Source organism: Arctopsyche grandis, chromosome 12 (genome assembly GCF_051622035.1).
Source record: "Arctopsyche grandis isolate Sample6627 chromosome 12, ASM5162203v2, whole genome shotgun sequence".
NCBI classification, from domain to species: domain Eukaryota; kingdom Metazoa; phylum Arthropoda; class Insecta; order Trichoptera; family Hydropsychidae; genus Arctopsyche; species Arctopsyche grandis.
This window is the reverse complement of record NC_135366.1, coordinates 3,281,677-3,303,123: the sequence shown is the minus strand read 5'-3', so window position 1 is coordinate 3,303,123 and position 21,447 is coordinate 3,281,677. Positions and strand designations below refer to the sequence as shown.

Below are 21,447 nucleotides of genomic sequence, written 5' to 3'. Positions count from 1 at the left end.
AGTTTTTCAAGTGCGCAATATGTATATATCGAGTCGATTTGTACTTATATATAGTATGTATGTTTGTATTAAAATTGCGTGCGATTTCACCGGGTCGATCACTATCTAGGTGGCTTTAGGAAAATGCTCTAAATACGTGGTTGGCGTGTGCGATTGGAAACGAATTTTCTCTGTTGTGTTCGTGTATTGTTTTCTTTTTGCTCGTTTTTTGAAATTGGCACAAGCTCCGGTTTACACGTGGCATCATCGTTATCGCATTTCGCACTTGGTCGAGCGTGACATTGTTTAATTGCATTGTTCTTCATTAAATAGCGTTTATCGTTCCACCGAACAGACAAAAATATACATGTGTATGATATTTCAATGGAAATTGAACCGTTTATGTTTATACTAAACGCATGAATGGGTTTGAAAAGGTTTCGAATTTGAATCGGTTTATCCGAGGCATTTTTCATGATAGCTTTTTTAATTTTAGTTAATTTAATCACCAAGTATTTGCTTAGTTGCGTTAGTGTTAACCACCGAAGGGTTGCCTGTTTGGATTCCGTGGGTTGATCTTGATTGAAAGTAATTTATTTCGAGTATTTCTGTAGTACTGTTGGTCAGAGTGGGATATTTGTGACTCCAAATCAGAATTTGTCAATTTATTTGATTAAATTGTTGAAACGGTTCCTCATCAATTTGGCTAAAACCATCCTACCCACTATTTGAATATGATTTTAACTTTTATAATCTATAAATTTATATACCTATATGTACAAGTTTAATCCTACTTTTCTACTTTCCCTGTCCAGCTGTGTTAGTCTGATAAGTAGGTCAGCTGAATCACGAGCTACTAAAACTATATCGTCTGCGAACCGAAGGTGACTCAAGAAGCGACCATTGATGCTTACTCCGGCTGTGTCCCAATCCAAGTTCCTGAAAACTCCCTCAAGCACCGCATTAAATAACTTGGGCGAGATTGTATCTCCTTGTCTTACTCCTTTTCCTATGCTAAATCTATCTGTACCTGAAAACATTTTAACCGAAGCTGTGGCATTCTTATATATTGCAGCTAACAGTCCCACATAGTGTTCCGGCACTCCCTGTGTTTGTAGGGCGTTAAGTACTGCATTATGGCTAACTGTATCGAAGGCTTTCTCATAATCGACGAAACCTAGGCACAATGGCCGTTGATATTCGTTGGCGCGCTCGATTAGTTCACCAACTACTTGTAGGTGGTCCATTGTGCTGAAATTTGCCCTAAACCCTGCCTGCTCTATAGGTTGATGCTAAATAAAATCCAATGCACTCAAAGAAGTATGGAACGCTGTATGCTTGGCATAACGAGGAAAGACAGAAAGCGGAACACGTGGGTGAGAAGTATGACAAGGGTAGTAGACATAGTGGATAGAGTGAAGAGATTAAAATGGCAATGGGCGGGTCACGTAGCTAGGAGGATGGACGAAAGGTGGACAAAAGAAGTGCTTGAATGGTACCCGAGAGAAGGCAAAAGAGTAAAAGGAAGACCGCAAGGAAGATGGGTGAACGAAATTATGAAAATGTGCGGAATGAGATGGATGAGTGTTGCGCAAAATAGAGACGAGTGGAAGCGTGTTGGAGAGGCCTTCATCCAGCAGTGGATGGCGAATGGCTGTAAATGATGATGATGATGTACAAGTTTTATACCATTGATTGATGCTCTGGGGCAACCCGAAAATTGCATAATTAATTGAAATTTAATATTGATTTCATAAAAATAATGTATATTCATAACTTACATATACATACATATATTGCACGAAAAATTATTCAACATTAAAAAAACATATTGCACATGAGAAAATTATTATCAGTGGAATTTATTTATTTCCACTTTAAAATTATTAAATCACACGGGGTTTTTTTATTGGCAACGTTAGGTTAATGTAAATACTATTAAATAAACAAAGTTTAAAGTATTCCAAATAAATTTGAGATGTACCAAGTGTCTAATTTTATGAGTAGCCCAATTAAATGTTTGTGTACTTAGTGAATACTATCTAAAATAAAGTTTAATTATATATTCCCCATATAAAATTGCGTTAGCTAAATTATAGAATTATTAGCATGAAAATAAAATGAGAAGATTGATCTAAAAAAATTAAAAAATGGCTTTGAAAATTTTTAAAGAACAATATTACAGGCAAAAAAATATACATAGAAATGATTATTTTCATTTTATTGAAGCCCTATATGCAGAAGATACCGCTTGCTTCACAAGTAGCAAAAAACCAGACACTATTCTTAACAATCTTGAATTTGCAATTAAAACAATGACTGAACACTTCACTAAGTGGAAAATTCAAATTAATCAAACCAAAACAGACGCCATATTCTTTAGTGTTAGAAAGCATAAGCCAAGTTCAGATCTGAAAATCCCCTCTGGAGAAAGAATGAAATGGCAGTCAGTAATAAAATATTTAGGAGTAACGTTCGATAAAAGAATGAGATGGGCACCTCACATTGAGGCAGCGAAATGCAAGGCGATGCGGGGTATACCCTCAATATATCCAATATTTAATCGCCATAGTTCTCTATCAACTCAAAATAAAATAAAATTATATCGCGCGCTCATATTACCATTATTAACCTATGCTTCACCTGTATAGAATAACGCCTCGAATACTAACCTTTCCAAGCTCCAAGCAATACAAAATAAACCCCTAAAAATAATTTATAATACACCCATATATACTAACTTGAAAAAACTGCATGCCATATATAATATTCCGTTTGTTACAGACATTACTGACAAACTAACCAGTAGATTCTATGACAGAATCACTAATAACCATACTAACACACTTGTGAAGAGTCTCGGTGATTACAACTAAATGTCTATACCCTTCAGGTATAACACACATATTACCTAAACATAATCTGCTTTAGGTCATTAGGTCATCATTAGAGAGTCTTTAATTAATATTATGTATTAGATGTATTATTAATATTATGTTTTTGAGCTCTTTTCCTATCATGCTGTAGATTAACATTAGAATAATATAATACTATGATTACTAACCAAATTAAATTAAATTGTAAAATAGAAAATGATCAGTAGATCAGTAGCTATTAAAATAGATATAAGATGTATTGTGAACATAATTTCGTAATAATAAAAAGCATTTAAAAATCAAAAAATGTTATTGAAGTTTAAAAAATTAAAAGCAATATTCCAATTTATTAGAACAGTTATCCTTTTGTTTCTTTATGTACATATAATATATGTAATTTGCGGTTAAAGTTAGGCTAGAAATACTGAATAAAAAATAATAATAAAATACAACGAAAAATGCTATTAATCAAAAACGACTATTCATTGCATCTGACAGTTTCTTTTTATTTTAAATTTGCACAAAAGAATGAACCATGTACCGACATGTTCTTCTATAGAACGACTAAAAGCTATAGCAAATTAAAGTGCTACCAAAATTATAGTAATTTGATCATTTCTTACGACTTTGACAAATGACCAACTTCCCGGTGACCCAGTCTGCCTCCGAATACTTCCTAAGACTATTCTCTTGACTTCTTTCACTGTCTATGAAGTGTTCTTCAATCGAAATCATGAAAATATGATGAAAAACTTCAATTGAGTAGACTGGCAATATGAACATTTTATAGGAAAGGAAAAGCCCAGTCGAAAGAAGATGGTTCTGCAAAAAGGAACCAACCCACGTGTCTAATATCCATTATAGTCCAACAATGAAAAATGTTGTCATCTTTTGCAACGCCAGTCATTATGACATATGCGCTCTTTTGGAACCGAAAGACACGCGGAAGGTCAAAAGCGACATCGTGTTTTGGGTCTCTTGAGGAAGCTGCCGAATATTATTAGGTATTATAATACGATTCGGATGAATAAATAATGGCTGTTGAGCCACGCAGTGTCGAAAGTCGTTGCACAAAAACGCGTGGGAAACGCAATCGCTGCCACGCAACATTGCGCCTTGCGACCCCCGCGATAAGGACCATTATCCCACGCCGGGTGTCTCAATTTGATTCCCATCATCTATGGCCACTTTTGCAACTGCACAGCTCGGATTGTTTGGCAATTCGTGTATATATTATTAACACTATGCGGAGGTGAGTTTTTCGGTCATTTTCATACGTCGAGTGCAAATAAATATCTATCATTTCGCAAGTGCATTACGCACCCGTCGCCGATTTTTCTTTTACCTTTTACTACAATGCCATTGCGATGAGAAAAACGTTGGTTTTTCAACATCTCTCCTCGTGTATGCATGTATTGAATTTGTTGTTAGACAAGCAGTCGGATAGGATAATTTGTATTGCAACATTTTAAACCTACCTTATAATATGAATTGCAACAAAACTGTGCATAATTGGAGTGATTTTACACTGTTCATTAGTATATGTATATTCAAAATTTACTGCCAATAATGGTATTTGAATTGACAATAATATGACAATTTTGTATGGCGGTGGAAAAGTCAAAATGGACAGTCTGATCTGAATGAATTTATATTATATCTCATAATATGTACATATAGTGAGTATGATAATATGTAACATAATTATTTGCTTACAAGTTAGGAGCTAAATTTAAATTTAAATTTTATCATTCAAATATTTCAAAGTTTCAATGAATTGATTTAAAAAATGACCAGATCAATATTATACAAAAAGAGCGTTTAATTCAAGACAACTTTTATATACCTATATAAAAACTCCATAAAAGTGATCAAGCGATTTGAAAACATAATCTAATAATAGATAATATTTTCATTATTTTATTAATTTAAATGGAAAAATCCTTATTAGTTCCTAAAAATATGTAAATAATGAAAATATAACTATGCTGAAACACACATACGTTTTGAATAATTCAAAAATTCATTCAAATTTTAATAAAAAATAATAAAGAAATTCGCAACTTGTTCTAAAATCCGAATAAAGAAAATCTTCAACCGAAAAATACCCAAGAATTTCGCGTCTCGAACTTATGTAAATCACAAAAACTCGTCTTATTGATACTTTATATCAGTAGCGTCATTGGACTAGAGAGACTAGGCTAGTTTCCTAAAATTTAAAAATATCCACAATTCAATTGAAATAAATATTGGATTGTTATGGTATGGTCCGCCGCGTCATTCGCTTGCACGGCCTCACCGTCTCAATTCAGTTCATCACTTCTAGCATTTATTCACCAAGAATATTCTGATTTTTTTTTTGTTGTGTTGTATAATTTCAATTAATAAATATAAAACACATTGGTCGGTTCGTTAGCCGAACCGACCTAGCATGAGACTTACGTAAAATTTACATGTTATCGAATTAACCCCCCTACTCGATCCGCGATGGCCAATTACATTTAGTTTCGGTTTCACATTGAATTTTGATCAAGAAATACAACATTTTGTTCGTGCGTTCGGTAGAATTTGACTTTGTGTTTTAAGTTCGTGTTTCGTGTTTTGAAATATTTACATAAATAAAATCTTAATACAAAATACGCAAGTCGTTGATATTATTAGTTTATTTATGGAATACGTATATATTAATATATATATATATATATATATATATATATATATATATATATATATATATATATATATATATATATATATATATATATATATATATATATATAATATTAAATGGAAATTTATATTTTTTTATTTTTTTAGACGATAAAAATAATTGTCAACGTCATGTGATGGACAGCAAAAGTTACAGTAATATTATTAAAGACCTTTCATTGAAATATTCTGTAATATTATATTACATAGTTAAAATAAGAAATAATTTAATAAAAATAAAGAAATTATTTTACGTCCTTGCAATGTTTAAACACATTGCACGAATGCGACAGCATGCTCGATTCTCGTAAGTCTCACGCTACATCAGATGAAATATTTTACTCATCACTTCAAGACAGATTATTATAATTCAAAAATTTAAAAAATCTATATTTATAAAAATGAATGTCTGTGTATGTGTCTCGAATAGGCTCCTAAACCACTGAACCGATAATGATGGAACTTTCAAAATTTGTTGTATACATGTCCGGGAAGATTACTAGGAAAAAAAACTGGAAAAAACGGCAATGAGTCTCATTGCAACGCTATAATTTCAAATGTTTTCGCGTCGCGACCAACGTGTTTGCTGCCTGCGTTTTACCGATAAATGGGAACGGGAACGAGAACGGGAACGGGAACGAGAACGGGAACGGAAACGAGAACGGGAATTGCATGCGTTATTGTGGCATTGCAATGCATACCGGGTTCAGCTAGTTTTTTATATTATATATTTTTTGTCATTACTAGTCCCTTGTTTTCAAAGCCACTAATCACCACTGCTTCATACATTGTTAAAGTAAAAAGTTAACAACATCCCTTATAGCGAACAATAATAACACAGAGCAACAAAAAAAAAATACCAGAGCGGAGACTAGCCAATCTTTACTAAGTTTGACCCACTAAATTCGAATATGATATTGATTTTTGTTGTTGGGTGATCGTTTACGAGATATGAGCGCTTAAAAAAATCCGCGATTTTTACATTTTTTTGGCTTTTGCGGTCTTTAACTCAAAATTTAGGATTGTTACGCTCAAAGTGAGTATTGGAATCAATAGTCAGATATTTTTCCTATTAATTTTTATATTTCATTGCTTTAAAATACTTCTAATTAATTGTCTAGCGAATTTTAAAAGTCAAAAATATATTTATTTTTACGGATTTTTTTCCGTGCTATTTTTCATTTATTTGGCAAATTTTTAATTTCACCACGTTTATAAGGATTGGTTTTCTATCTCAATATTTTTTTTTATCTAAACGTACTAACTCAAGCGGTAATTGCAATTTAAATGCTTTCGTTGTGTATATGGTTGTATCGCGTAATATTTTGGGTGCGAGCGAGACGGCATGTAGTCCGACCGCTGTACTCTATGAGGTGGATTAGAAGTATTTTAAAGCAATGAAATATAACAATTAATAGGCAAAACATCCGACTATTGATTCCAATACTCACTTTGAGCGTAACAATCCTAAATTTTGAGTTAAAGCCAAAAAAATGTAAAAATCTCAGATTTTTTTAAACGCTCATATCTCGTAAACGATCATCCACCAACAAAAATCAAACCTAGTAAAGATTGGCGTCTCCGTTCTGGTAACTCAAAAACATGATTTTTTGTTGCTCAGTGTAATAAGAAAAACCTCTAAGTTACATATATCAAATCTTCAAAAACACATTATAAAAACAATTGAAGCAACGTAACTGAACAATAAAATACCATTTTCATTTCAAACGTAGAAAATTGATTAGAAATCGTATCACAATCAAACCTTGTAAGGAAACATGTCTAAACTCCATACGTAATAAAGCTCAATACAGACATTAAAAGCAACCTATAAGTGAACGGAAATCAATACTATAAAGCCAAAACATTATTAAAACAGGACGTAACATCGGAATGTTGCAATATAATTAAAACACGATGGTGTATTATGTTCAAAAGTGGTTGTATTATAATTACCGGTGACTCCACCACCACTGCTTCTCAGACCGGTGTACTTCCTCACGAAGAGTCTGGTGGGTCTGACCGAGGCTCTGGTGGTCGCCTCGGCCTCAGTCGAGTTCGAGCCTCCGGACGAAGAGGGTGTTGTGATCCTCCGCCTCTCCACGACTGGTCTTCGTCTCTGAATTCCTGACGATGACGAGGAAAACCTGTGGCTCTCGTCCTTTGGAGCCGGGGTAGTCGTCGACGTGCTGCTCAATGTGAACTTATTCGAGGACCTTCGCGGGAAGAAGACCGGCTTGAACTTCCTGGTCGTGTTCTGGACGCTGTTCTCCGATGCTGGGATGTCGGCAGTCGTCTCCAGAGCTGAACGGATCGTCGTCGACTCCGACTCCTGGAATACATCGTACGGTTCAGTTTTTTGTTGTGTATTATAATATTGTATGAAAGTTTCACATATGAAGTGTCGAGAAGCTTTTTGTCGAGTTTTGAGTGTGAAAAACTAACGTTTCGATTTATGATAATTGAATTTTGTCTTTGCATAATTCATGTGGATTGCTTTAAGTGTTTTATTTGCTCTTAAAAGCTTTGGACAATTCATATGTGTTTTGTTTTTTTTTGTTTGTTTTTGAGTGCAATGAAACTTTGATTGATGTGTGCTGTTCGTTTTATTCCTTTATACAATACAAATAAATCATATATTTTTTTTACATTTACAACAATAATCAATTCGAGGTCATTTATGTTATGATTTTAATACATTTAAATTTAATTCATTTAAAAATAGTGCGCAAATTAATACAAAGAAGTTTTGTTTGAAAATTTTAGGCTTATAAGTTCACTATTTAAGAGGGCTGGACAGCAGCGCCTTGTCCATACAAACGTACTATACTTCTCCCTAGCTCAATTATGGCACTAGAGAAATTATTTTTTAATATGCTATGGATATCCACCATTAGGGTGCATTTATTTTTTATAGGAGCTAGGAGCCGCCAAACATCTATAAAATCGCCTCTTTTTTGCACCCACGAAAAGAGTCTAGCGTGGTTATTTAACGGTCGATTTTAAAAAAAATAGGCCGATAGATGCACAGAAAATATCTTTCTCATACCGATGATGAATTTTTTTTAAAAATTGGTCCAGTTTTGGAGGAGAAAATAGTAGAATACGAAACCTCGATTTTGTCAATTTAAAACACGTTTTATCTGGTCGAAGCGCAACTGTCGCATTCACTCAATATATATATATATATTGATATATATTGTCGCATTCACTCAATATATACATACACTCAATATATATATCGAAGAAAGGAACGGTAACAAAATTAAGGTTTCGGGTGTACAGCCCTCTTAATTCGTTGAAAATCATTAACATTTATAAATAGATATATAAATTATTAACAAATCGTATGCATTATTCAGTTTTTTTAATAAAATTCATAATATATGTGCGAAAAATTGACCATTTGGCTTAAAAACTATAATAAATTAATATGAAAAAAATGCTTTGTCATACAAAATCATACATAAACATAACAATAATGATACAAAAAGTAATCACATGATAATAATCTTCAATGTAAACTCGTTTCGTATCGTATTTGACCCTTAGACCGAAGTTACGACCGTAGTTTTCACGTAGTACATCGTACTTTGAATGTTAACGATCTCAAGATGCTCCGAATGAATGGGATGCTTTCTCTCATGGCTCGTTTTGAATTATTTTTTGCGACATTGTATGCATACGATTCTTTCACAAAAGATTGAAATCAAGCGTGGACGAAAGCACGGTGAAAGGTTTAAATTAAATCTATATAATTCGATGTCAATAAACAAGAGAAATACTTATGTATATACGTATATGTACATATGTATAGACACGTGAAGTAGATTTCTCTCGGTCGAATATTTCTGTACGCGTTATATAACGAGTGGATGCTGGTTGCGAGAGAAAATATATCCGCGTGGATCTTCTCTCAAGAGTGTTAAAGCAATACATAGAACGAACGGTAAACAGAAAATCCGGTTCTTGGCGATTGATAGTGAAAGTATACATAGTAGAAGATGCGTTACGGCAAATATCTTTCAATGTTTCGATGACGAAACGGACGAGGCAATGATGATGTTTGTGTGCGAGGTCAACCCTTCGATTTTTCATTAAAGAATTTAATGTGTTGTTTTTCAGATATGGTGCAAATTATGAGGGTCATCAATCAATCATGCGAGGATTACAACATCGATTTGTGGATGAAGAATCACTATTGTATATGTATGAGTATGGGAAAAATTAAAAGATAAATCAATGAGGCCTTTCGGCCGTCGGGTTTGTTTCTTTGAATGACCCTTTGATCCCAAATATTCCGATCTTTCGTTCAGTTGATATTTAAAGTTGTTTGATTTGAGTTTGTTTGGTTGATGCAAAAAAATTCGCCAAATTTCAGTGTAGCGATATTTTATAATACATTTTTTATGTGATAAAAAAGCACACTATGGTATGTATATTCAATAAAAAATCATGAAAACAATGTCTCATATTTACTTAATATTTTAGCGTAAAATTTCTCATAAAGTCATTAAAAACGTATTTTTAAAATAATTACGAAAACGTACTTGAAAAGTATAATGATGTTTAATAAAAGATTATGAAATTGACACAAGTCTCATATTTGTTACAAAATTTTAAGTTTAATTTAATACAATCAAATTTTGGTACAAAGAATTTCTAAAGACCTTTTTCAATTATTTAATTAAATGAAAATTGCTTATAATTTAAGTTAAACATCATGTAAAATAATTTTGTTTAAGATTTGGGTAAATTCGTTACATTTGAAATTTTGTTTCTCCGTTTTAGAGTGAATTACAAAAACCATTTCAAAATAAAGTTTTCAATACAAATAGTTGCTTATAAAGACGAAAATGGACTTAAAAATCAACGAGAACATTATTTATAATATATTTACAGATTCATCTTAATGTAAAACGTAATATATACATACATATGTGTTTCTATTGAATTCATCATTTGTAATTCGTAAATGAGGCATTAAAGTTGACAACATAAATACAAAGGCGAAAATTTTACATCATTCCAAACAGAGTACAAAAAAACCAACAAATAAATCAAACATTGAATATTAGGAAAATCCCTGTATTTAATTCTACCAATCGAATCCGCTCACGGGCGAACAAAAAATAAAAATAAAAAAGATAAGGTCAAAAATATCAATTTTCCTTCAAGTTTTTGTTTTATTTTCACACAAAATCGTCATACAAAAAATATTTCGTAAAAAACTCCATCGTCACTTATAATTATTACGTATTTATTTATATAATATTCACGCGACTTCATCTATACACATACACTTAGATATGTATATATATATAGGTATAATAAATAGCCATACATATATGCATATGCGTATAATTGATCGAAGAATTTACATTGCCCTTGCGAGTTGAAAACCGTGAACAGAAACGGGCGAGTCGTATGGAATGTCGATTTTTTATTTAGTTCTAGTATGCAAACGACACGATATATTACGAAACTGCCAGGCGTTGTCGTCGAAACCCAACAACAATGGCGAATCTACGTGTAATTTTATTATATGCGAAAGCGCACTTTAGTAATAACGAAAACTTTAAGTCGTAAACGGCGTTCGAAAACGACCGTTTCATAAGAAACGAAACGTATAATGTCATCGTTAAATTTAATTAAACGTAATTGGCTAATAATTATGAGGCGTTAAACTTGTTTCATTACAATTTAAATACGTAGATAATAATTCAATGTCAAAACGGTCATTAAGTGAAAATTGCGATGCTGTTTATTTCGAATGATTTAAATTTACACGTCATATTCATATAATTGCTTATACGTTTTTGCTGTTATTCTTCTTAATGATTTTAGGCATATCATATACTGTGCATTACATAGATATATTTAAAAATAGATGGATTCGAACTATCTATGATACATCTTTTAGATACATATGTCCAATTTTGTGATTCAAAAGTAATGCAATGACAGTCTAAAGTCGTTTTAATATAATTAGTATTGGAAGATAAAAGCAGATTTTATCTTCCAATACTAATGATAACAACTACATATACTATTCATAGCCTCTAAGATAAATTTAGATTGATGACGAGGCTCCAATATAAACCAGTAGCTAGCTTTTTCAATTGAAAAAAAGAAAATCTATGACAAATTCGCCTGAAGCAATCTTTCATAAAAAAATTAGAAATTTTACTGTACATTCAATTTTTTTTTAAATATTTAATATAATAAGTGATTTAAAATCTGTATTAAAACCATTTTTTATGAATATATAAACATTTAAAAATTTGAATGTTCAATTGCTACGGAGATATCAACGCACGAGTAAGACAGAAACCCACGCTTAAATTTCCTTACAATTTTCACGTTCAATTTCGCAAACCACTCAGAAGCATTGAATTTATTTAACTTTCTTCAATCGATTACTTCATTGAAAAAAATGGAACTCGTATTAAACGGTATATGCAAACAAACGTCATTTTACAAACAAACGCGTTTTATACTAAAAACAAATTGACTTTCGTAATACACTCGTGTATATTTCTACAGCGCATATGCACAAATACCCGATGAATTATGTATAATAGCTGACACACACACCAAAACGTGAATCATCGAGAGAATGCGGTTTCGGATCATTAAGCACACACGGACACAGGTGAATGACTAATTGCATCCAAGTTTCAATCCCACACAGAAACTTTTAAAGCTCGGATTAGTCACGCTTTCCTGCGACGACTTTACAGATTGGAAAACTACATGAAATATTAAGCTGCTTGTTATTTTGGTCACGCCCATGAAAAGGAGACCTTCGAAGACCACAGGTGAAACCAAACTTGCTCGGACGATTGCTCAATTGAGTGGTAATCGTAAGAAATCTGCGAAATTCCACAAAATTACTCGTCGCGTTTCACAACCGCCAAATTACATAAATCATGATGAAATTTAAAATTTAATTTTTTATGCCAAAAAACAGGATGTTTCATTTCAAATGTCAAATGCTTCAAGCAAGTTCATTGCCACAGTTTGGATTAAAACGCGTAATAAAAAGAACATCTTTTGACCTCTGCTAAAAAAGGACGTGATATGACTGATAAAAACGACATTCCTTCCATACTGAATTAAAAAAAATAATACAAACACTACGTAGTATACATACTAATATGTTAAAATAAATTTAAAACATCATTTATATACATTTTAACCGTACTATAATACTACGCTGCCTGCAATTTATATGAGATATTCCACACTAAAGGTTAGATCGTGAAACCTCGATCACGATTGCAATGATTCCCTCGGTTTGTTTGATGATAAAGATACAGATGAACAGCCTAACTAGCTACATACCCAGCATCTGCAGAAAAATTAGGTATGATTACGGTAATTTAACCCAATTTGAAAATAAATCTGATTTTTACAATCACTTTTCCATTGTGAAGAAGCATTTCATTGAAACGCGCTCTAGTATTTTCAATGATTTATGATCTCCATTGTGTAACGATCGTTATATTATATTATATTCGATAGTAGAAAGAGGAGCGTTTTTTGTATTCAATTTATTGCCGATCGCAATAAGAAAAAACTATCAAATTAAATAATAATAAAATTCGATAAACGATACGATCTATTGCTATTATTCCCACATTGAAAATAAATTGAAAACGTTACAAGTTCAATTTTGAATGGTTTATGATTTCCATCGTATAAATATTTCTTATATTATATTATAAAATGTACATATGTACATAAGAAGTGGCAAATTCAAATTCGTATTTTACATTTAGATTAATATTCGATATGACTTTATTGAAATTGATATTTTCACATTTTAATTGGAATTTTTTAATGATTTGTCAATTAATTCGCATAATGATTGTCATATTATGCTCAGCAATTTAAAGAAAATTATATTTTTTGCACTCTAATTAATAGTAAACGTCGTAAAAGTGAAATTATTTGGCAAATTTAAAACGAAAATTTTAATGATATATATTTTTTTGTATGAATTTGTATAATGCTATTTTTTTGTCTTCAAAAATATCAATAAATAGCATACAATAAATAAAATGTGATTTGGATTTAAATTTAATTCGTATACAATTCAATATACCTATTGTAATAATTCGCATACTATTATTTAAAGCTCTAATTAAAAATTTCACTCATTGAAATATGTGATAATATTAATTTTTGTTAAAGAATTCAAATAACAACATATTTTTACGTTTACTTGTATACCGGATATGTATGTTAATATCAAATTAAATAAATAGTAAAGTTCAATTTGAATCTATAAATATAACAAAATTGAAATTTTTGATCAAAAACTAATTCAATAATATAGTTTAGAATTATTAGACCGAAAAAAGAAATCAAACAATTAAATACATTTAACGAGAGATATTTTACATTGAATTTTTGCATCCACAAGCGAGTGAACGCCGATATGAAACGGCAGTAAAATTCAATATGAGATCTAATCTAAATGAAATGATCAAATTTACATTGAAATTGCCACCTCCTAAACATAGCAATATCATGACGAATAACATCATTGCATAAATACAACGTAACAAATTCAATTGGTTAGCTAAATTGCGGTCAGAACAAACAAGGATAACCGGCGACAATTAAACTCTTGACCAAAATCGAGTCAATGTCGTTCGAAACCAGTCAACAAAAGTGTCCATTTTATCAATCAAAGAGTATTTTTTATTAATAAATTAGAATTGCTAAGCGAATACAACTCGTTTTTCCCACTTTTGATTTCGTCGAAGCTTCGCTAAACAGATGTGCTCACTTTTATAGCAACAGAACGAATCCAAAACCGCATTCCAAGGGCAACTCGACACACTTATTATAATTTACGTCGGTTTTTTTTATACAACGACAAGTGTCTGTATAATTAAATGAATAATAAACGTATCTTGGGAACGAATCTACGATAAAACGCATCATATCGAACCGAGAGTAAAAAAAAATCAGTTAAATAACATCCCAAGTCAAAAGTCAAAAAAAGTAAAACGAAAGAGAAAGTAAAAAATTCGACAGTTATATAAAAACAGTATATGTAGTGGATCGTTAACATCGGCGAATTCGAAAATTTGATATTGTACGGTCGTATCAATTTTTCTAAAGCAGATGATGTAATGCATAAAAGATCTATACAATACTACAATGATATCTACAAAAAAAAATAGTATGAACAATGCCTCATGGGTGTATTAATGGTATGTTAATAACCCCATTGTTGCAATAAGAATGTTTCAACCGAATACCTACTACTACTGAATGAATCATATAAAATTAGACTACTCTATAAGGATATGAGTATATTAAGCATTGTAAAAAAAACGTGTAGTGAAACGATTTTTATTACATTTGATTACTATTAAGTATATAATTATATATATATAACACATAATGAGCAAATTACAAAATACATAACGACATACATTTATGTTGTTTTAATTTTTTACTTACAAAAAAATCATATCCAAACACACAATCGACTCTTATCATACTTATATTTGTACATTTGATTTCAAATCTTAATACATCACCTTCATTATTAATTAAATATTGACATGCAATCAATTGTATTTAAAAAATATTTATATTATATAATAATAATCCTTGTGAATACCATATAATAATATATGCAAATTATTTACATAAAGTATCCTTATATAAAACATTAAAATTAATTAAATTAATATTTACAAACAAACAAAATTAAAACATCATCAAATCTCCACACACACATACATATAATATAATCACAAAACCTCTATAATTATATATATATTGTATGACACATTGTAAATAGATAATTATAATCCAACACACTGGAGATTATATTATATTTAAAAAAAAGTTTATTATGCATTAAAAAAAACTTTGGATTAAACAAACTCATGTCTTTCACCACACTTATCAATTAAGTGTTAGAATAATTATATTATACATATATACCCAAATTAATTGAACATGCACTGAGGGTTTCCAGGTTTAATTTCTTTTTTTTTTTTTGTTCCAAGCCATCATTCGTATTATATGTTACTGGCTGTAACTTTTTACGTATCGACTTCTTCCACCCTCTCCTTGCCTCTTTTATGACTTACATATATGACTTATGCTTCACTGACCTGAGCGGGTGCTTGTGTCGTTCTTCTAGGCGAGAACGTTGGACGCAAACTAGGCCTGAACGGTTTAATTGTAATCTTTTTACTAGGATCGTAAGTGCTCGTCCTGACAGTATCTGTGACTGTGGCGTTGGGTTTTGCTCTGTTGGTTTCTACCTTTTGCTTTCTAGTGTCTACTGGCACGTTCTGGGAACGCACTGATGAGAATCTAGATCTACCTGAGGTGTAGCTGTTGGTTCTGTTGTACTTCGGCGTTGTGAAGGGAACGTTCAAGTTGGCACTTGTCAGTTTGCTCGTTTTGGTAGTGGAAGTTTGATTTGTGGAAGGTTGAACGGTAATTCGAGTCACGTTGCTCGTCTTTAGTAGTTGATTCGTTTGAGGACGCCTTGGGAATGTTAGTTTGGGTCGTTTTTTGGCAATGTTGGACAGGGTTGAGTTCGTTATGGCTACAGGCTTTACGTCGACTATTTGAGAGTCTGGAACTGCAGTTGTAGATGCTTCGGTGGTTGTTAAAGTTATATTTTCAACTTGCACTGTACTGTTGTCTACTGCAGCTTGAGTGGTAGTGGTAGTAGAAGTAGTAGTTGTTGTATCGTTAGAGACATCTTCAGCTTTTTTCAAAATGACACTGTCTAAATTTGCAATTGAAATGACGATCGGTTCGGCAGTAGTGCTACTAGTCGTGGTTTCATTGTCTTGATTCAATATTGAAATTTTGAAGGGCGTGACAGCTACTGGGTGTTCTTTTTCGAGTAGTACGTCTACAGCAGCCGGTACTCCAAAGAATTCTTCTCCTTTTGCATAAGTTTTGACGCTTGCTTCCAAATCTGGTCTGATTACTTGGATCTTAACTATATTATCGATCGACCGTCCGCTCGGAACCTTATCAATAGACTGCTCTTCTGCTACAGTACTTTCATTCTTTTTGGGTGCTGCATAAACTACGAAAGGTTGAGATCCTGTTGCGTGATTTGAACCAGTTGCTTGTGCATTCGAATCTCCAGTCATGAAAAGACCTTCAAGTGCTAAAGTCGAATATTCGCTGTTTGATTTCGGAGTAACTTTATCTTCTTCGTTCAAAACAACTGCTCCAGGAACGAAAATTTGTTTTTCTTCTTTTTCTACTCTTTCGGTGGTTTTATCTTCTGTTTCGTTGTTTTTATCTTCTTTTTCAGAGTTTTTATCTTCTTTTTCAACATCTTGCTCTTCAATCTTGATAGACCGTTCAACATTGTTCTGTCTCAATAGACTCTGTCTTTGGATTTCCGAAAAAGTAGGAGCGTCAATAATATCGATAAAAGTGTTCCTGTGATTGTATGCAGAATTCACAGTTTCCGAAGCAATCAAGTTCTCTTTTCCGCTATCAGTAAAGTTCATCAAAGTTTTTGCGTTTCTGCCTTCGTCGATCCTGATCGGATTGAACGGAGGATTTGCAACTGGGTATTCGTGGCTCAAATTTGTCAGATATATCGGAATGTCCCCTTCTACTATCTTAATCAAAGTATATCTGCTCACTTCTCCTATTTTGTCCAGCGTTGGTTTCTGCTCCTGCTTCCTTTCAGTTCTTTCAATCAACCTACTCTCATTCTTTTTATTAAATCTGTGCTTCTCCTGAGACGAGGTAACCTCAACGACTCTACTAACTGAAAATAGACGATCTAACTGACTGCTAGTCTTTATAATCTGCTCTTCAGTTCCATTGCTTACTAGTCTAGTCTTATTTTCGGGACGTGCTGTAGTCAAAAGACTAAATATAGGGTATACAGTATTATCTTCAACAGTTTTGGGTGTCGTACTATTAGCAGTGTACTCACTCAAAGCGAACACGTGATGCTTTTCAGTCGTCGTCACATTCTGACTATCATCTCCTACTGTAGTAGTTGAAGTAGTACTAGAGCTTAAAATAAGACTTTCAGTGCTGTCCATTGTAGAATCAAAAGTAGTTATTTCATTTTCAGATCTATCCGTAGTCATAACATCGTCCATAGATGCAGGCATTTCGAACACCGTAGTAGACTCCTCGGTGGTAGAGAATAAATTCATATCGGTATCTGCTTCCATAGTTGTCATCATATCTCCAACATCTGTAGTCATATCTCCGATATCTGTAGTACTATCTTCAACTGTCGGTGCTGAAGTAGTAGTAGTGGGTCTCTTTGGATTTGCAAACAACTGGTCGTGTTTAGCTTTTACAGCTTCCAAATTGATTTCTTCAGTGGTTGGACCAGCTTCGACAACTGGTTTATTGGCAACATACTTTCTAGTGTAACCTTTGGTCGTAGAATCTACGGGTGAAGCACCAGGTCCAAATCTAGGACGATTCTGATTAGGCTGGAAGGCTACAGGTTTGTTGGCAGGACGATTTCCAATCGCAGGTCTGTTTGGTGCTCTATTACCAGTTGGTAAAGGTGGTCTGTTTGGTTCTCTACCATTTGAATTACCCAATCTGACTGGCCCAGGTGGTGGTCTTTGCGAAGGATTAAATCTATTCGTAAATCTAGAACCTGGTTTAGGTTGTATTACTGGTTTAACCTCTTCCTGTTTTTCAGGCTCCTTTTCTTCTTCGTCTTCTTCACTTTCTAAGTCCTCATCATCATCATCGTCACCGTCTTCGACCACGTCAGGTTGGCTTGAAGTTTTCCTCGCCGTTGAAGGTGGTCCTCTGGTAAACAGTTGATCAGCCGGTACAAATACTAGACCACTATCAGGCTCCTCCTCCTCAGGTTCTTCTTCACTTTCATATTCCTCTTCATCCGTAGTAGTAGTACGAGCAGTCGTGAACGGTCGTCTAATAACAGGTCTAGAACCCAAAATGGGACGCCTCGCTTGCTGCTCCCGTTCAGCAGGTGTGAGAGGAGTGGTAAATACACCATTGTTATACTTCCTACTGTAGACTTTAGACACTGTCGTAGTTGGCTCAGTTGATGTTAAAATAGTCAACGGTCGTTTATTCGGACGATACGGTGGTCTTTCAGATTTAGCTTTAGTCGATGTAGGTAAAGCAGTCGTTTGCTCTGCTAATAAATCGATCTGAACGCTTTCTTCCGTAGTAGGAGATACGTACTCGGTAGTGAGAGGAAGTTCTGAAGTACTTTCGGTTAAAGCTTCTGAATTGGAAATATTGTTCAACTGTTCTTCTGCTTCAGCTTTAGTTACTTCAGCGAACAACCTTGTTCTACCTTCGTCAGTCACAATTGGTTTCAGCTTCCTACGTATTACTACTTTGCGCGATTTAGGAGTAACTGTCGTTAGGTCACTAGCTTTGACGCTATTACTATCAGCTTTTTCTTCGACATATTTTTCAGTAGTAGTCGCTTCTTCTGCTGTCGTAGAGCTTGGACGCTTTCGAATAATCTTTCGCACCCTAGGTTTCACAGTTGAACTTTCATCCTTTTCCTTTTCTTCAATATCGTTTGATTTTTCGATTGGAGTAGTAGCTTCAGTGGTAGAAGCATCTAATGCAGTCGTGGTTGACCTCAATTTTTTAACGATAATCCTCTTTCTGGGTCTTTCCGGTGCTAAATCATTACTATCATCATCATCGTGCTCCTTTTCTTCGATATTTGTTTCAGATAAATGAATATTTTCTAAAGAATCTCCTTTTGTCGTTTTTGTAGAATCTCCTTCATCGTAAGGCAAAGTCGTACTTTGGAACGGTTTGGATGGCCTTCTCAATATTAAAAGTCCACTTCTATTATTACTCTGTCCTAATAGTAAATTGGAATTGATTACTTTGGTTACGTTTATAGCTTGTTTCAAACCCGACTTTTGTTCTTCGGATACATTAATAACGGGAGCTGATAATCTAGTCTTAGCTACCAATTTAGAATCATTTCCAACTTCCACATTTAGTTCGTTCTCTTTTTGAGAGTACGCATCATACTCTACGATGTTAGTAGAAGATACGGCGAAAGGTCTCGGAGAGAAACGCGCGATATTTATCTTCCTTCCACGTGGAATTAGAGACGCTTCAGAGGCTTCAGTATTAAGTTCAAAATCATCATCATCGGTAGTTGGAGGCAAAGTTGTAAATCTACTACTCCTCCTAGCACTCAAAAGCCTTTGTCGATCAACATTGCTTTGGGTAGTCGAAGTCACCAAATCATCGTTAGAATCGTCGGTCACGAAAGTACTGAAAGTAGGTCTGAACCTCCTTGCCACCTGAGCATTGCGATTACCGCTCGTTCCAAACCTAACACTTCCAATGTTTTCATTCCTGATCCTGGAATTGTCCAAAGCTGTCAAAGAAGAAAGATCGGCCGCTTCGAAGTTACTCAAAGAAGGTCTGAAACGTCTATTAGGCGTACTTCTGGGAGCATTCGTCGTGCTTACGAACTCAGTTTTCTTAACGAACTCGTTTCCACTACCCTCATTGTCAATGTTTGTAGTTCTAGATGATGGCTGAAACTTTCTCAACCTATTGGTTCCAAAACTACTCAACCGATTCCTAGAAACGAGACCGTTCTCGCCGTTAGAAGTGACCGGAGATGAATTCTCAACGTTTGCTTCGGAAACTTCTTCAGACACAGCTTGACTAAGTCGCCTAGTATTGAACCTACCGGGCCTTACGAACCTCTTAGCACCGTAATCAGAATTGTCTTGATTCTCTTGACTAGCAGGTGTGGTGGATCGTATTCTTCTTATACCCACACGAGTCTTGCTATCCTTAACACTCGTCTCAACCAATTCACTATCACTCTTCTCCGCACCATCATCGTCTAAAGCGCTTATCTCGTTACGCAAGCGTGCTCTCGATGAAGTGTTTGACAATGATGATGGTGATGATGCAGGTGTATAAGTGCGTTTAATACTAGTATACTTCCTATCAAAACTCACCTTGTTTTCGATTAAATCTTGCGGCTTCGCGGTAGTAGTAGTAGTAGTAGTAGTAGTAGTCGTAGGGCGAGTACGTTTGGCGAACAGCGTAGTTCTTTGCGTCGTTGGGTCCTCTGAAATGGTTACTTGTGTGGAATAGGACACGGGAATGGTGCTGGGTGTTGTATCATCGTCGTCCGTCGACTTTGGGGTGTTGGACAATGTGGTGATTTGAGCGTTCAGTATTGTCGAACTGCCAACGTTCGCAATCACGCCATTTTCTGAAGCGAATGACGACGTGACACCAGCGACACTGACGTCGTTTACGATAGTGACGTCGTCCTGGACAGTAGTGACGTCTGTTTCCGGTGCTTGGGTGTTCGGAAGTGTCGTTTCGGTTATGGATTTTGTGTTAAGAAGTGTGGGAGAGTATGATGTGGAAGATTGTGTGGTTGATCTTTGTCGACTTGGCGGTGTGGTTTCACTCTCAGAAGTCGGTGAGGATGTTGTCGTTGATCGGACCCTCTGAATAGTCTTGTATCTAAAGAGAAAATTGATCCCATCATGAAAAAATACCACAAAAGTATATGGATTCATAATAAATACGTGTAAAACACCTACTTTGACGTTGTGACTTCGTTATAATCTGGTCGTTTCCTTCGAACCGTGGAGTATTCCACGCTTTGCACTTTGTTTCTGTCGTCGTTTTGCTCTTCTTCCTCTTCTTCTTCTTCGTCATCTTCTTCAGATTGTAGTCTACAAGGATTCAATAAACGAAAACAAGTTTTATTAATTTTTTTAACTCAGCGATAAACCCCAAAATTTTTATTATATCTTACAAAAAATAACAAATTAATCCAATATGTTAGTAACATCTCGAAACTCCTAAAACGCTCGAGTAAAAAAAAAGTTTCGATACAATT

General features: G+C 33.9%; 2 protein-coding genes across 3 annotated transcripts in view; both read right to left on the bottom strand.

Annotated features, from left to right (window-relative positions):
* Positions 1–14,104, bottom strand: part of LOC143920160 (uncharacterized) — a 30,466-nt gene extending 16,362 nt beyond the window's left edge. The window contains exons 1-2 of the mRNA XM_077442878.1: positions 14,069–14,104; positions 7,521–8,004 (exon numbers count right to left, since the gene is read on the bottom strand). Coding sequence (XP_077299004.1) covers positions 7,521–8,004; positions 14,069–14,104 — 520 coding nt within the window. The remainder of the gene's footprint in view (positions 1–7,520; positions 8,005–14,068) is intronic.
* A 1,466-nt stretch (positions 14,105–15,570) lies between these two features.
* LOC143919933 (uncharacterized) overlaps positions 15,571–21,447 on the bottom strand; it is a 79,078-nt gene continuing 73,201 nt past the window's right edge. For both annotated transcript variants that reach the window (XM_077442532.1, XM_077442529.1), the window contains exons 18-19: positions 21,146–21,280; positions 15,571–21,065 (exon numbers count right to left, since the gene is read on the bottom strand). In XM_077442532.1, the coding sequence (XP_077298658.1) occupies positions 15,698–21,065; positions 21,146–21,280 (5,503 nt within the window). In that variant the 3' untranslated portion in view covers positions 15,571–15,697. The remainder of the gene's footprint in view (positions 21,066–21,145; positions 21,281–21,447) is intronic.